The 18410-nt window shown below is 45.6% G+C and overlaps 1 protein-coding gene across 1 annotated transcript in view; it reads right to left on the minus strand.

Annotated features, from left to right (window-relative positions):
• P2RX4 (purinergic receptor P2X 4) overlaps positions 1-18410 on the minus strand; it is a 77489-nt gene that overhangs the window by 36262 nt on the left and 22817 nt on the right. The window contains exon 3 of the mRNA XM_044275755.1: positions 580-651. Coding sequence (XP_044131690.1) covers positions 580-651 — 72 coding nt within the window. The remainder of the gene's footprint in view (positions 1-579; positions 652-18410) is intronic.

Genomic DNA, 18410 nt, shown 5'->3' on the forward strand with positions numbered 1-18410 from the left:
GTTGATGACCCCACCCACAATTTGCCCCATGTAGAGAAAGGTGTACAAACATCACTTTTACCCAAATTTAGGAACAATGGGGGAGATTTATCATCTCTATGCACCACCTTTGTGGCATAACCGGATTTGTGACCTTTTTTAACCACTGGCAGCAAATTGTGTGGCAGGTGGCATTTCTTCGGCACGTTCTCAACACTTTCTGTAAAGAGGGCAGGGCCAGTGGGCACGACAATTCTCTTCATTTGCACCTGTTTTCAAATTAAGACAGAAAACTATGGCAGCTCCAAGTTGCTGTAGATTTCATTCTGCCACACGACCCACCGGACAATGAGCCTAATATATGATAAGGCCTACGACTAATTATAAATTAGGAGCATCGTCCAGCAGAGCAGATTTCAAAGACTGTTGTGAAACACCGGTCTTGAAATACCTGCCCCAATGCCTTTTTTTTTACACCAGTTTCTGGTGTAGAGGGTCATAGTAAATGACCCCCTTTATTTTTATAGAACCCTTCTAATAAAAAATTGATTGTCAAAAGTTAAAAATCATGTTAACACAAAGATCTGGGGGATAACTCACCTCTGCACACTTGCCTTGTGTTTGATTTGGCGTTAGAATTAGATTTGTCATCACGAAAAAGGCATTTTCTTCCTGAAAAAACATAGCAACATAGTTTGTAAGGCTGAAAAAAGACATCCTGTTATCCTGCAAGTAGGTTCAGAGAAAGGCAAAAAAAAATAAAAAATAACAAACCATGAGGTGGAAACCAAGTTTTCTCGTTTTAGACAAGAACATTTCCTTTCCGAGTCCAATAAGACAATCACAATAACTCCCTGGATCAACAACCCTTCTCCACAAATCTAATACCTATAACCCACAAAATGCACAAGAATAGGACACACGGTCTGCTGTCTGTATCTTTTGCGGCCCCATACAAACGAATGAGTCCGCAAAGTCAGGATTACACTTCCAGGTAATCGTTTTTCCATGAGCCCATGACCGTATCCTTGAGAGAGACTGCCTCCATCCAGGACTGGAACTTCCATAGAGCGCTTTGGGAAGTAGAAGAGGAGGGTCGGGGGATTTACTCACTGTTTGAGGTAGGTTGTAGAGCTTCAAGTAGAAGGAGTGGAAAGCGGCCGCGATGTCCGTGGTGGTATGTACCATACGGTCTTGGGAGTTTTTGATAGCGGGGATGTGGGAGGATGCCAGTCTTCCCCTTAGAGCGCTTGCCAACATACGGCCACTTTTGTTTCCATATTCATAGAATTTACTCCTGCATATTTGTATCATACGTTTATAGGATGCTTCTAGGAGGCGTTTAGCTTCCATGCGTGCATTCTGGAGGTCAGTGAGAGTTTGCAGGGTAAGTGCTCGTTTGTGGGCAAGTTCCAGGGAAGTGACTTTTTGTAGAGCAAGTTTAAGAGAGTGGGCTTTCTCCTTCTTGAGACGGGAGCCATGTTTAATGAAAACACCTCGAAGAACACATTTCAATGTCTCCCACTGGATCGGTAATAGGGTAGCATCCTCCTTGTGATCTGACAAGAAGTTCGTTATACTGCTTGTGAGGTCAGCAGCACATCCCGTGTCAAGAAGGAGGTTTTCATTCAACCGTCACATCCACTCCTGTCTGGTAAAAAAGGGCAGATTCAGGGAACAGAATGTTAATTTAAGGGGGAGAGGCAGAAAAAGCAGAGATCTCCCCAACCCTTCTGGCTGAAGTGATAGCAATAAGAAAAGCGTTTTTAAAAGACAAGGTCCTAATAGATAAATCCCGCAGAGGATTGACAAGACTAAATGAAGATCCCATGGGGGAACTGAAGATCTAAGGTGAGGTTTAATTCTACTAAATGCCCTAAAGAAAGGTCTAATCCAAGGATGGTTAGCAATAGGGGAATCAAAGAAGGTGCTAAAGGACAGAAACGTGTACTTTAAGAGTGTTAAGCCTTAGGTTCTTATTAGAGAGGACCTTTCATGGGTCCAGACATTATGAAATAAGTAGAGGGTTGTGTAGGGCATAATTCATGGATGTAATATCGCTTACTAGTGTGTCTGCCCGGCAATCCGTTCCACCGCTGTGGCCCCCGTTCACTTTGCCCGCCTGATATGCTAATGAATAGCATCAGTACAGGGAGGAGAAGACTGTCCTGTTTCTCAATGGGCGTCTCCTTCTGGCTGTAGCTCAGTCCAAAAGCAGCGGAGAGTGTCACAGCCAGGGAGAAGGTGAGGTTTGTTTTCCTCCTTGGCTCTCATGCTCTCTGCTGCGATTGGACTGCGCAACAGCCAGGGAGAAGGAGATGCCCATTGAGAAAAAAGGCAGTATCCTCCACCCTGTACCAATGCTATTCATTAGCATATCAGGTCGGCAAAGTGAATGGGGGGGGGGGGAACGAAGCGCCGGACAAACTAGTAAGCGATATTACATCCATGAACTATGTCCTACACAACCCTCTACTTATTTCATAATGTCTGGACCCATGAAAGGTCCTCTTTAAGACCTTCCTGTAGAAAATCTAGGATCCTAGACATAGTAGGAGGACTTAGAGGATCAATCAAGACACTCGAAAATTTTAAGAAGGCTTACCAACCCTAAGATAGATAGTGGAGGTTATGGTTTTCCTGCAGGACAAACGGGCAGAGATTACTTCATCCGATCTCTTTGCTTTAATATTTCACTCAAATTCCTATGTTGACCGGGTACTTATTCCTTAAAATATAACTTTTACTAGATATGCCATAAAATATGAAATAGTTAAAAAACATCAAACGACAGTGAGCAGATAGACTGAACCACTACCAGCACATACAACTTAGTTATATAACGGCTAGTTGCCTAAAGATAGAACAAAGGTAATATACAGTCCTACCGCCTCCAGACGTGTAGATTGCAGGTGAATGCACGGTGACAGAGTGTGAGGGATCAACTGGTCAAAAGTCACTTTGTGGAAGTGCCAAAGCCAGGTACATGGTTGGACAGGAGGGTGCGTGGCAATTTTTGATGTTTAGGATGTGTGGCATGTAAATACATGCAATGTAGTAAAACATTTGTAATTAACAATACGGGGAGAAAATACGAGATCAGGGATTTCATTAATTGTAGATCCAAAAGGGGTCATTTACAAAATAACTTGTTCATGTGGCAAAGAATATATTGGGAAGACCATACGGGAGTTTAGGCGGAGAGTGGGGGAGCATCTGGGTGATGTAACTCAAGGGACACTGCGGTCACACGGCATGTGAAGAAGGACCATGAGGGGAGGCCTGATTGTTTTTTTAATCAACTCTATGCCCATGAATGAAAGGCAACGAGAGGCAATTGGGATTAGAAAATCCTCCAATGTGAGGCCAAGTGGATTTATTATCTTAAGACTGTACAGCCTAACGGACTGAATGAGCAGCAGCATTTTAGCTGTTTTATCTAAGGCAAGTTTCAGTGACCATCGCACGTTTAAAATTGTCCCAGATACCAGATAATAGTAAAATATCCCCCCTCCCCCACCACCCCACTCCTCAAAACTTCCTCCGTCCCCAATAGGTTGTTCCTGTAATTAAATCGATCTGGCGTGCAACAAGGATACTTTGGTCGCACGCGGACTGGTTATAAATGATTGTTTAACCTCTTCCGGACACATGACGTACCGGTACGGCATGTTGCCCTGGTACTTAAGGACAAATGACGTACCGGTACGTCATGTATAGTTCCGATCACCGCCGCACAGCGAGCGGTGATCGGAACCCGATGCCTGCTCAAATCATTGAGCAGGCACCTTGGCTAAATGTGCCGAGGGGTCCAGTGACCACCCCGCCCATGTCGGCAATTGCAGCAAACCGCAGGTCAATTCAGACCTGCGGTTTGCTGCGTTTCAGGGATATTCGGGTCTCTGGGGGACCCGATAACCCGAAACAGGATGGTGATCAGTGGTGTGATAATACACCAGCAATCACCATCCTGCGATCCTGAGAGGTGATCGTGACATCACCTCTCAGGATCGCTCTCATTGGTTGGCTGGGAGGGCGGTTCATTCAAATTATAGCAGTGCTCCTCTCCTCCTCCTTTTGTGTCCGGGAGCCGAGGAGAGAGAAGCGCTGCACGTCGGATCCAGAGCTGAACGATCTCCAGCCAGCACCCCCATCTGTGCCCCAGCACCCCCCAGGTATTTAGGGAAAGGTTGGGTTAGGCAGGGATATTCAGGGAAAGTTAGTGAGAAAAAATAAAAATAAAAAGTCAAATCGGGTGTCTGGGGTCCACAGCACAGCTGTGTGACCCTAGACCCCCCAGGGGTGCTGCAGCTTACCCCCCTGGCCCCCCCTCAACATTTTTTTGGACGCAAGCATTTTTTTGTGTGCGTACGCTGACTGTGGCCAGCACTCTTAGTGCATCGCACACCCCACCGCTGATCAACTTCAGACGGTTGATCACTGATTTTTAATATTTCTTTATTTATTTTTTTTAACATTTTTCCCTCTTTTCTTAGTTAGTCTTTTTTTTGTCTGTTAGGTTTAGGGTGAGTTCGCAAACACCCGTGCCCCCACACACTGAATAAAGATTTACACGCACACAGACACACACTCCTCTCGGCTGAGGAGGCATATGCCCAGCTTGCCTCCGAGTCAGAGAGTCCCAGTGAGGACGAGGATGACCCCACTTTCCTGTTGTCATCCGCGTCCTCCTCATCATCTTGCGATGATGATGAGCCCCCAAGGCGGCGGAGATGCCACCCGGCGGAGCAAGGGGACTGCCATGCTAGGGACCCTGTGGCCCACCCGAGTACGAGCAGCTCTGGGGCCCGTACTAGTTTTACGGCCCACCAGTTAAATCCACCGGAGCCCCCTGCCGGTGAACTTGTCTGGTGTACCCCAAAGCGATTTGAGCCAGTGATTCCTGATTTTGTAGGCCAACCAGGAATCCAGATTTCCTCAGTGGGCTTCACTGAATATGACTATTTTAGTCTTTTTTTCAGTGACCACTTTGTAAATCTGATGGTGGAGCAGACGAACCTGTACGCCCAACAGTTCATTGCTCAACACCCGGGTTCCTTTTTAGCTAGGCCCAGTGGCTGGACCCCAGTCAGTGCAGCCGAGATGAGGAAGTTTTGGGGCCTCATGCTGCACATGGGCCTAGTCAAGAAACCTAGTGTCAGGCATTACAGGAGTGGGGACGTCCTCTATCAGACCACACTTTACAGTACGGCATGACACGCTCCCGGTTTAAGGCCATCCGGAAATGCCTGCATTATTCAGATAATGCAGCATGTCGTCGCCCCCCCCAGGTGATCCTGCCCATGAGCGCCTGTACAAAATCAGGCCGGTCATCGATCACTTTGGGGCCAAATTTGTACAGGTCTATATACCTGGAAGGGAGGTCGCGGTTGAGGAGTATGTTCCCTCTAAGCGGGCGAGGTATTGCGTGAAGCTGTACAAACTTTGTGAGAGTACCTCAGGGTACACTTAAAAGTTGTGTGTACGAGGAGCGAGATTCCCGTATTGAACCCCCAAGAATGTCCCCCCACTCTGGGTGTTAGCGGGAAACTTGTGTAGGACCTTATGCAGCCACTGCTAGATAAGGGTTACCACCTGTACGTGGATAACTTTTATACTAGTATCCCCTTGTTCCAGTCCCTCGCAGCCAGATCCACGTCCGCTTGTGGGACCGTGCGGAAAAATCAACAAGGCCTCCCTGCCCACCCCCTCCCAGTACCTATCCACAGGGGTGAGACCCGTGCCCTTACCACTGGAAACCTGTTGCTGGTCAGATATAAGGACAAGAGGGATGTCCTTGTACTGTCCACAATTCATGGTAACGGCATCACCCCTGTCCCTGTGCGAGGTACCGCGGCAATGGTCCTCAAGCCCGATTGCATCGTCGACTACTAATCGGTATATGGGAGGAGTTCATCTATCTGATCAAGTCCTCAAGCCATATAACGCCATGCACAAAATCCGGGCATGGTACAAAAAAGTTGCGGTCTACTTGGTGCAGGTTGCCTTGTACAACTCTTTTGTGCTGTCCCGGAGCCCTGGCAACACAGGGACATTCCTTCAGTTCTATGAGGCAGTCCTCAAGGACCTAATCTTTCTGACCGGGAAAGAGAAGGCCGGAGTACCTCGGGAACTGGAGGCGCCCGGATCGTCCCTGGTCAACACTTTCCAGGTGTGGTCCCCCATACTGGAAAGAAGGGTGCCCAAAAAAGGTGCAGAGTGTGTCACAGGAGGGGGATACAGAAGGACACCACTACTCATTGTGACATGTGCGCCGATCATTCGTGCCTCTGCATTATTAGTTGCTTCAGGGAGTACCACTCTTCCATGGAGTACTAAAATTTATATCCCAATTTAGTCACTAACAATCGGATAAAAAAAAAACTAGTTCTCAGACTTGAGACATTGAAACGAAAAACAAAAAAAAAAAATTCAAATTATTTAGTAAAAAAATTAAATAAAAAATTAGGTATCGCTGCGTCTGTAAGAATCTGCTCTATAAAAAGACCCCCCTAACCCCTCAGATGAACACGAGAAAAAAAAAAAGTTTTTTTTGTCACCTTACAATCACAAAAATAGTAATAGCAAGCGATCTAAAAGCCCCCCAAAATAGTGCCAATAAAACAGTCCTCTCATTCCGCAAAAAATGAGCCCCTAACATAAGATAATCGGCTAAAAACTAAAAATAACTCAGGCTATGGAGATACAAAAATGTTTTTTGTTTATAAAAAGATAATAGTGTAAAACACAAAAAAAAATAACAAAAAAGTAGACATATTAGGTATCGCCGCGTCTGTAAGAATCTGCTCTATAAAAAAGACCCCCCTAACCCCTCAGATGAACACGGTAAAAAAAAAAAAAAAGTTCGGCAAATTTTCCATTTTAATCAGTTTTTTTTTTCCAATAACAAAGCAAGGGTTAACAAACTTAACAGCCAAACAAAACTTTATATTTATTACCCTCATACTGCAGTTTACAGAAACACCCCATATGTGGTCGTAAACTGCTGTATGACCAAACGGCAGGGCGCAGAAGGAAAGGAACGCCGTATGGTTTCTGAAAGGCAGATTTTGCTGGACTGTTTTTTTTTCTTTTTTGACACCATGTTCCTTTTGAAGCCCCCCTATGCAGCCCTAGAGTAAAAACTCCATAAAAGTGACCCCATCTAAGAAACTACACCCCTCAAGGTATTAAAAAAAAACTGATTTTACAAATGTCGTTAACCCTTTAGGTGTTCCACAAGAGTTATTGGCAAATGGAGATTAAATTTCAGAATTTCTATTTCTGGTAACCTTGCCTCACAAAAATGTAATATAGATAAACCAAAAATCATATGTATCCTAAAAATAGTCCCAACAAAACTGCCACCTTACCACGTAGTGTCTAAGATGGGGTCACTTTTATGGAGTTTCTACTCTAGGGGTGCATCAGGGGGGCTTCAAATGGGACATGGTGTAAATAAACCAGTCCAGCAAAATCTGCCTTCCAAAAACCATGCGGCGCACCTTTCCCTACACGCCCTGTGTGCCCGTACAGTAGTTTACGGCCACATATGGGGTGTTTCTGAAAACGACAGAATTGATGAAATAAATGTAGCATTTTGTTTGGCTGTTAACCCTTGCTTTGTTAGCTGAAAAAAAAATGATTAAAATAGAAAATTTGCCAAAAAATCTAAATTCTGAAATTTTATCTCCATTTGCCATTAACTCTTGTGGAACACCTAAAGGGTTAACGACGTTTGTAAAATCAGTTTTGAGGTGGTTTCTATTATGTAAGCCTCACAAAGTGACTTCAGACCTGAACTGGTCCCTAAAAATTGGGTTTTTGAGAATTTCTGAAAAATGTCAAGATTTGCTTCTAAACTTCTAAGCCTTGTAACATCCCCAAAATATAAAACATCATTCCCAAAATGATCCAAACATGAAGTAGACATATGGGGAATGAAAAGTAATACCTATTTTTGGAGGTATTACTATTATAGAAGTAGAGAAATTGAAACTTGGAAACTTTTTGGTAAATTTGGTATTTTTTTATAAATAAAAAAGATTTTTTTTTACTTCATTTTACCAGTCTCATGAAGTACAGTATGTGCCGAAAAACAATCTCAGAATGGCCTGGATAAGTCAAAACGTTTTAAAGTTATCACCACATAAAGTGACACTGGTCAGATTTGCAAAAAATGGCCTGGTCCTTAAAGGGAACCTGTCACCAGGATTTAGTGTATAGAGCTGAGGACATGGGTTGCTAGATGGCCGCTAGCACATCTGCAATACCCAGTCCCCATAGCTCTGTGTGCTTTTATTGTGTAAAAAAAACGATTTGATACATATGCAAATTAATCCGAGATGAGTCCTGTAGGTGAGACGAGTCAGGGACAGGACACATCTCAGTTTAATTTGCATATGTATCAAATAGGTTTTTTTACACAATAAAAGCACACAGAGCTATGAGGACTGGGTATTGCGGATGTGCTAGAGGCCATCTAGCAACCCATGTCCTCAGCTCTATACACAAAATCCCGGTGACAGGTTCCCTTTAAGGTAAATTAAGGCTGTGTCCTAAAGGGGTTAAACCAATTTCTGGTATCCTAAAAACATCATGGAGATACAGATTTGAATTACGCCTAGTAAGAATTATTGAGAATATATATCCCCTAAAATACATTCCTTTATATATACTATGAGTCCTATGATGAGGACGGAAAAGTGGCATGTAGGGATCAAGTAAGGGCAAGCATAGGGATTAGGCCGCTCACTAGGGACAGGTTCCATATGGGGTCGCCCCTGTCAGGGCAGGTGCTCTGTGTCTGCTGGAGGCGGTAGGACTGTATATTACCTTTGTTCTATCTTTAGGCAACTAGCCGGTATATAACCAAGTTGGATGTGCTGGTAGTGGTTCAGTCTATCTGCTCACTGTCGTTTGGTGTTTTTTTAACTCTAATATTTTATGGCATATCTAGTAAAAGTTATATTTTAAGGAATACATATACCCGCTCAACATAGGAATTTGATTTATATTTGGGAGTGTGACCACACACCTCTGCACGTTCAAGTGCACTAAGGTGCTGGATTAGCTTTTAATGTTTCACTCAAATAACAGGCCCCCTCCACTTCCGGAATCCGTTCCACCCAGAACCACATGCGTTCCAAATGCTGGAAGTTACGTGTCATGTGACTTCTGGTACGCATGTACAGCCGCGCCGGAAGACTCTCAGCCTGCCCCCTGCCTAGAGGAAAGCATGGGACGGCAGGGGAGGGGAGAGAAAAGGCAACGGACCTCCTCAACACTGCAAGGAGGATCTGGCGTGCCAGCACAACCTCATGCTGGGACTAGGGTTGAGTGATAACGGTCTTAGTGATACATACTGCAGTTTTAAGAAGCAGTGATATGGCGATATTGCCGTTTCCTAACAACAGCAGTATTTTGTGACATCATAGAAACGGTCATGTGCACTGACCGCTTCAAAATCTGCATCCGCCCGCCCCTGCATAATTGCATACAAGTACAATTAGTGCCCGCAGCAGCCGCCCCCGACTCCTCCTGGTTCCCATAATGAAGTCTCTGCCACAGATGTCTGAATCGGATAACGTGTGAGGCCACCGAGCAGCACAGGAGCGACTGGCTGGAAAAGTCTCAAGTTCGACCCCCACAGAGTTCGCCTGTGAGTGACTGTCCAAGGAGGAAGGAGGAGTGTGAGAAAAACCCTAAAAGATAGCCCGACTGTCTTAAATAACAGGTGTCTATGACCATGTATGTCTTCTACAACTGTAGCCCTGTCTGACTCTGGCCAAGTCCTTCCTGCCTGCCTGCAAGCTAGGGCTGCAGCTAACGATTATTTGAATAATCGATTAGTTGCCGATTAATTACTACGATTAATCGGAAAAAACGACAAAATTACAAAAAAGAGAGGTTTATATGATCTTACTTGAAAAATTATGTTCAAAGGCCATATTAAAACAAATTGTGGACGACACACTTATGGGGGATCTGTGGACGACACACTTATGGGGGATCTGTGGACGACACACTTATGGGGGATCTGTGGACGACACACTTATGGGGGATCTGTGGACGACACACTTATGGGGGATCTGTGGACGACACACTTATGGGGGATCTGTGGACGACACACTTATGGGGGATCTGTGGACGACACACTTATGGGGGATCTGTGGACGACACACTTATGGGGGATCTGTGGACGACACACTTATGGGGGATCTGTGGACGACACACTTATGGGGGATCTGTGGACGACACACTTATGGGGGATCTGTGGACGACACACTTATGGGGGATCTGTGGACGACACACTTATGGGGGATCTGTGGACGACACACTTATGGGGGATCTGTGGACGACACACTTATGGGGGATCTGTGGACGACACACTTATGGGGGATCTGTGGACGACACACTTATGGGGGATCTGTGGACGACACACTTATGGGGGATCTGTGGACGGCGTAGTTATGGGGGATCTGTGGACGGCGTAGTTATGGGGGATCTGTGGACGGCGTAGTTATGGGGGGTCTGTGGACGGCGTAGTTATGGGGGGTCTGTGGACGGCGTAGTTATGGAGAGGGGGTCTGTGGACGGCGTAGTTATGGAGAGGGGGTCTGTGGACGGTGTGGACGGCGTAGTTATGGAGAGGGGGGTCTGTGGACGGCGTAGTTATGGAGAGGGGGGTCTGTGGACGGCGTAGTTATGGAGAGGGGGGTCTGTGGACGGCGTAGTTATGGAGAGGGGGGTCTGTGGACGGCGTAGTTATGGAGAGGGGGGTCTGTGGACGGCGTAGTTATGGAGAGGGGGGTCTGTGGACGGCGTAGTTATGGAGAGGGGGGTCTGTGGACGGCGTAGTTATGGAGAGGGGGGTCTGTGGACGGCGTAGTTATGGAGAGGGGGGTCTGTGGACGGCGTAGTTATGGAGAGGGGGGTCTGTGGACGGCGTAGTTATGGAGAGGGGGGTCTGTGGACGGCGTAGTTATGGAGAGGGGGGTCTGTGGACGGCGTAGTTATGGAGAGGGGGGTCTGTGGACGGCGTAGTTATGGAGAGGGGGGTCTGTGGACGGCGTAGTTATGGAGAGGGGGGTCTGTGGACGGCGTAGTTATGGAGAGGGGGGTCTGTGGACGGCGTAGTTATGGAGAGGGGGGTCTGTGGACGGCGTAGTTATGGAGAGGGGGGTCTGTGGACGGCGTAGTTATGGAGAGGGGGGTCTGTGGACGGCGTAGTTATGGAGAGGGGGGTCTGTGGACGGCGTAGTTATGGAGAGGGGGGTCTGTGGACGGCGTAGTTATGGAGAGGGGGGTCTGTGGACGGCGTAGTTATGGAGAGGGGGGTCTGTGGACGGCGTAGTTATGGAGAGGGGGGTCTGTGGACGGCGTAGTTATGGAGAGGGGGGTCTGTGGACGGCGTAGTTATGGAGAGGGGGGTCTGTGGACGGCGTAGTTATGGAGAGGGGGGTCTGTGGACGGCGTAGTTATGGAGAGGGGGTCTGTGGACGGCGTAGTTATGGAGAGGGGGGTCTGTGGACGGCGTAGTTATGGAGAGGGGGGTCTGTGGACGGCGTAGTTATGGAGAGGGGGGTCTGTGGACGGCGTAGTTATGGAGAGGGGGGTCTGTGGACGGCGTAGTTATGGAGAGGGGGGTCTGTGGACGGCGTAGTTATGGAGAGGGGGGTCTGTGGACGGCGTAGTTATGGAGAGGGGGGTCTGTGGACGGCGTAGTTATGGAGAGGGGGGTCTGTGGACGGCGTAGTTATGGAGAGGGGGGTCTGTGGACGGCGCAGTTATGGAGAGGGGGGTCTGTGGACGGCGCAGTTATGGAGAGGGGGATATGTGCACTGTTATGGGCATAACAGTGCACAGATCCCTTTCCTCATAACAGTGCACAGACCCCCCTCCCCATAGCAGTGCCATAGACAGATCCTCCCCCCTCCCCATAGCAGTGCTATACACAGACCCCCCCTTCCCATAGCAGTGCCATAGACAGATCCCCCCTCCCCCTTCCCCCTAACAGCCCCGGCCCCGATGCTTGCATCTTTATTTTACCTTTTTACAATGACGCTCCCGCTCCTGTAACAGCCAGGCAGAGCGGACGGCGGCGTAACGTCACTCAATCACGTGACGCGCCTGCTCCGCCCACTTCATGAATGAAGGAGGCGGAGTAGGCGTGTCACGTGAGTGAGTGACGTTACGCCGCCGTCCGCTCTGCCTGGCTGTTACAGGAGCGGGAGCGTCATTGTAAAAAGGTAAAATAAAGATGCAGCGACCGCCCGCCCGCCCGCCCGAATAGCAACGAATCGGCGATTATTCGATAACTGGATTCGTCGACAACGAATCCAGTTATCGAATATAATCGATTACATCGATTAATCGTTGCAGCCCTACTGCAAGCTGCACCGCATTACTGCACTCCCCACTCCCCCATACATGAGCAACAAGATGACATTACTGTATGGTGGCCACAAGACATTGTTATATGGGGGGAGGAGGGGGCTTGTAGCTGCCCCATACAGTATAACGTCACCTTGAGACTTACGCCGCACCAGGTAACCACCACATGGATAACCAAACAAGGGGCTCATGCAGTCTTCACATAGCTCTTCACAGTATGTCCTACCCATAGGACAGGAGACCGGAACGGATGCTCTGACAAATACCGCACCTCGCAGCCCCACCTGACGTCAATTACGTCAAGCTCACGTGATACGGTTTCATCACTGATGTGACATTAAAAGGAGTTCTCCACTTTGTTTTAACTGATGAACTATCCTCTGTTCATGGAGCTTAGCGCCGCCCATGCTAGTTGATAGTAGTCGCGACGTCACTGGGCCAGCGGTAAACAGTGAGAAGGCCGCGGCACTGCTGGAGCGCCGCTGCCTTCTCAAACAGCTGATCGGCGGGGGTCCCGGATGTTGGACCCCCGCCGATCATCAGTTAAAACGATCATTCAGGATTTTTTTCCCCACCACATTTCTTCCTCGAATACGATGGGTCCACACTATCCTTCCAGTTTTTAATAATGCGTTGGACAGTTCTTAACCCAATTTTAGTAGTTTCTGCAATCTCCTTAGATGTTTTCTCTGCTTGATGCATGCCAATGATTTGACCCTTCTCAAACAGACTAACGTCTTTTCCACGACCACGAGATGTGTCTTTCGACATGGTTGTTTAAGAAATGAGAAGCAACTCATTGCACCAGTTGGGGTTAAATAACTTGTTGCCAGCTGAAAGATAATCACCCGTGCAGTAATTATCCAATAGGAGGCTCATAACTATTTGCTTAGTTAAATTCCGTGTTATCAGTTGTGGTGTGTCCCTGTACAGCATGACACTGGCAGCACTGATTGGACAAGTCAGACTATGCAGGGACGCACCACAATTGGTAAAACCCATCTGTCCATATAGCCATAAACTTCTAGCACAAATAACAGAAAAATGGCACAATATAGAATCATAAGACATGCCCCAGAACGGTAATTTCATAAGGAATATAATTAATTTTCTAAAACAGACAGGCCAAGAGAGGAGGCAGGTTCTCTTTAATAATCTCAAGGGGCTTTTCACTTAAATTACAGAAATGGTTGGCTCCTTGGCTAGATGCACCACGGTTGTCTCCCTTGATTTTGATCTGTTATCTGCTGGGCATTCCCATTTTTCTGGGGGGTAGTACAGGTCTGTAGGTTGAAATTCAGAAAGTTCTGCTTATGTAAACTTGATAGTCTGTACAAATTTTTAGGATATACATTGAAATTTAAAAAAATGCATTATTTATGCCATGTCTGTTCTCAGTTGGTACTTTCTGAACCCTTTGATCTTTGTATGTATGACTATTATTCTGTATATTCATTTATATCTTTGTGAAGAATGTATGAAGTGTAGAACCACGGAAAATAGGTTTTTACTTGCTTTGTACCTAGTATGTTTAATAACCTAAAAGTATGTGTCCCTGCAATAACAAATCATCCAAGAACCGAAACATAACTACAAATTTAGGGTACTTTCACACTAGTGTTATTCTTTTCCGGCATTGAAATCCATAAAAGGGTCTCAATACCAGAAAAAAACGCATCAGTTTTGTCCTGAGGTATTCTGTATGGAAAGCAATCCATTCAGTATGCATAAAGAGGTCTTACGTTCTGTCCCTTGTATGGTATTTGACCGTACAAAATACTGCAGCTTGCAGTTGTATTTTTTCCGTCCGAAATCCCGGAACAATACCACAATTGACGGATTCGGCATTCATTTCCATAGAGATGTATTAATGCCGGTTTGCTCATGCGCCACGGATGTGTGAATGGACCCTAAGGCTGATTTCACAGCATGGGTGGCATTATTCGTGCTGTCAAACCATGCTGGATCTCAACAGATTTCATTAAAAGTCTGTAACACAGATGTGAACAAATTACATAACATTACACCATGAAAAAGCTTTAATAAAAATGGACATCATATAATACATGACAATCTTTTTCTAACAAAGTGAGGTCCAAAGATCTCTCTAATCATTGTCCCAATTGGTTTGCTAGATTTTGTTCAGGCTAGAAGCCCAGGGTGTCCTTCTTGCTGCAACTCTCTGCCTACCACAGCTCACAGGGCGTGTCCTTCAGCTGTATGGCCCCTGTCACACGGGCGAGTATTCCGCGCGGATGCGATGCGCGAGTTGAACGCATTGCACCCGCACTTAATACCGACCCATTCATTTCTATGGGGCTGTTCACATGAGCGGTGATTTTCACACATCACTTATGCGTTGCCTGAAAATCGCAGCATGCTCTATATTGTGCGATTTTCACGTAACGCAGGCCCCATAGAAATGAATGGGGTTGCGTGAAAATCGCAAGCAAGTGCAGATGCGGTGCGATTTTCACCCACGGTTGCTAGGAGATGACCGGGATGGAGACCCGATCATTATTATTTTCCCTTATAACATGGTTATAAGGGAAAATAATAGCATTCTGAATACAGAATGCATAGTCAAATAGCGCTGGAGGGGTTAAAAAAAAAATATATATTATTTAACTCACATGAACAGGACCTGTGATGACGTCACTCCGGTCATCACATGTTCCATCACATGATCCATCACCATGGTAAAAGATCATGTGATGGATCATGTGATGACCGGAGTGACGTCATCACAGGTCCTGTTCATGTAATTAATGATCACCCCAGGTCCTGTTCAGCAAAGGAGACAGAAGGAGATGCCGGGCTACGCGAACAAGTGGACTAAGGAGAGTTAAAAATGTTTTATTTTTTAACCCCTACAGCGCTATTTGACTATGCATTCTGTATTCAGAATGCTATTATTTTCCCTTATAACAATGTTATAAGGGAAAATAATACAAATCTACAGAACACCAGTACCAAATATGCACGATTTTTCTCACGCGAGTGCAAAACGCATTACAATGTTTTGCACTCGCGCAGAAAAATCGCGGGTGTTCCTGTAACACACCCGCACATTTTCCCGCAACGCCCGTGTGAAAGGGGCCTAACTGTCTCAGCTTCTAACAGTAGAAATTAGTGGCAGTTGAAGGATGGAACTGAGCATGTGTGTCCACCTCAAAGTTATGCCTCATTCCCAGGTCAGTGTTTTGGTCAGTGATTTCCATCAGTGATTTTGAGTGAAAACCGGTGCGACTCTAATCACAGAACAGGCACAGAAAGGTGCCGGCATCAGAAGCAACACAGATGTCGGGAAGCAAGTTAAAGGGAACCGATACTAACGGCTGCATAAAGTAGAGACAGATGAGTTGATTTCAGCGGTCTGTCATTTAGAAGTTAGAAGTGGTTGCCGAGAACCAACATCACAATCATTGCAGACTGGGCCTGGGAAAAAGAGTCCCAGCCACCTGAGAAGAGTCATGGTTATTCATGAATTCCTGCTCTCCTGCCACCTGCTGATGACTGACCGTCTTCTACCTAGTTTTCTCCCTTTCTCTCCTAGGAGAGAACGTCTAATCATCAGCACTCAGCAGATGGGTGGGGAGAGCAGGAGATTATGAATAACCATGACTCTTTTCAGGTAGATTGGACTCTTCTCAAGGCCTGGGTTGTAATGATTATGATGCTGGTTTTCGGCAACCGCTTACTTTTAGCTCACGAGTGACACACCGCTGAGATCAGCATTTATGTCACTATTTTATGCTGCCCCCAGTGTGGTCAGCATTAAGTTGATGACGGGTTCCCTGTAAGTACAATCTGTGTGAGGGTCCGGGGGGGGGGGGGAGAAGAATTATAGGTATTGGATAACCCCTTTAACTATGGTTGTCATTTGCCACTTTGCACAAGACTATTTTTATTTTATTTTTTGTACCTATTGCCCTGATCTGCCAGTTTATTCTGGCATGTTGATGGTCAGATTGCTTGTATAAATGGTCCGATGTATGATTGACTATTCACATTCTGGTCCATACTAATATGTGTACTATTCTGGTCTATACTAAATTGATTGGCAGGGTTCTGACACCCTAAACCCCCTCTAGTCAGCTTTTCAGCAATAGCTCTGGCACCAGAACTACACATAAATAAATAAAAAATATATTTTTATATATTTATTTATTACACATACACACACACTGTCAGGTCCATAAATATTGGGACATCTACACAATTCTAAGGTTTTTGGCTCTATACACCACCACAATGGATTTGAAATGAAACAACCAAGATGTGCTTTAACTGCAGACTGTCAGCTTTAATTTGAGGGTATTTACATCCAAATCAGGTGAATGGTGTAGGAATTACAACAGTTTGCATATGTGTCTCCCACTTGTTATGGGACAGAATAATAATCATAAATCAAACTTTCACTTTGTAATACTTGGCTGCAAATCCTTTGCAGTCAATTACAGCCTGAAGTCTGGAACGCATAGACATCACCAGGCGCTGGGTTTTATCCCTGGTGATGCTCTGCCAGGCCTCTACTGCAACTGTCTTCAGTTCCTGCTTGTTCTTGGGGCATTTTCCCTTCAGTTTTGTCTTCAGCAAGTGAAATGCATGCTCAATCGGATTCAGGTCAGGTGATTGACTTGGCCATTGAATAACATTCCACTTCTTTCCCTTAAAAAACTCTTTGGTTGCTTTTGCAGTATGCTTTGGGTCATTGTCCATCTGCACTGTGAAGCGCATCCAATGAGTTCTGAAGAATTTGGCTGAATATGAGCAGATAATATTGCCCGAAACACTTCAGAATTCATCCTGCTGCTTTTGTCAGCAGTCACATCATCAATACAAGAGAACCAGTTCCATTGGCAGCCATACATGCCCACGCCATGACACTTCCACCACCATCCTTCACTGATGAGGTGGTATGCTTAGGATCATGAGCAGTTCCTTTCCTTCTCCATACTCTTCTCTTCCCATCACTCTGATACAAGTTGATCTTGGTCTCATCTGTCCATAGGATGTTGTTCCAGAACTGTGAAGGCTTTTTTAGATGTCGTTTAATAAAACTCTAATCTGGCCTTCCTGTTTTTAAGGCTCACCAATGGTTTACATCTTGTGTACAATGATTTACAATGGTTTCACTCTGGTGAAGTCTTCTCTTGATTGTTGACTTTGACACACATAGACCTACCTCTTTGAGTGTTCTTGATCTGGCCGACTGTTGTGAAGGGTGTTTTCTTCACCAGGGAAAGAATTCTTTGGTCATCCACCACAGTTGTTTTCCGTGGTCTTCTGGGTCTTTTGGTGTTGCTGAGCTCACCGATGCGTTCCTTCTTTTTAAGAATGTTCCAAACAGTTCTTTTGGCCACGCCTAATGTTTTTGCTATCTCTCTGATGGGTTTGTTTAGTTATTTCAGCCTAATGATGACTTGCTTCACTGATAGTGACAGCTCTTTGGATCTCATCTTGAGAGTTGACAGCAACAGATTCCAAATGCAAATGGAGCACTTAAAATGAACTCTGGACCTTTTATCTGCTCATTGTAATTGGGATAATGAGGGAATAACACACACCTGGCCATGGAACAGCTAAGAAGCCAGATGCCCCATTACTTTTGGTTCCTTAACAAGTGGGAGGCACATATGCAAACTGTTGTAATTCCTACACCGTTCACCTGATTTGCATGTTAATACCCTCAAATTAAAGCTGACAGTCTGCAGTTAAAGCACATCTTGTTCATTTCAAATCCATTGTAGTGGTGTATAGAGCCAAACATGTTAGGATTGTGTCGATGTCCCAATATGTATGTATGTATGTATATATATTACAGACCAAAAGCTTGGACACCTTCTCATTCAAAGAGTTTTCTTTATTTTCATAAAAACATGTAAATGAGCAGGGCACTCAAGGAAAACCGTGACCATGTATTTGATTACAATGATAAGTATTTATTATTAAATAAAATGGATAAACAAGGTAAAGTTGATAAAACAACAGAATATATAACATGCAATAAACTTCACATCAAAATAATCAAT

The sequence above is a fragment of the Bufo gargarizans genome, chromosome 1 (assembly GCF_014858855.1).
Source record: "Bufo gargarizans isolate SCDJY-AF-19 chromosome 1, ASM1485885v1, whole genome shotgun sequence".
Lineage (NCBI taxonomy): Eukaryota > Metazoa > Chordata > Amphibia > Anura > Bufonidae > Bufo > Bufo gargarizans.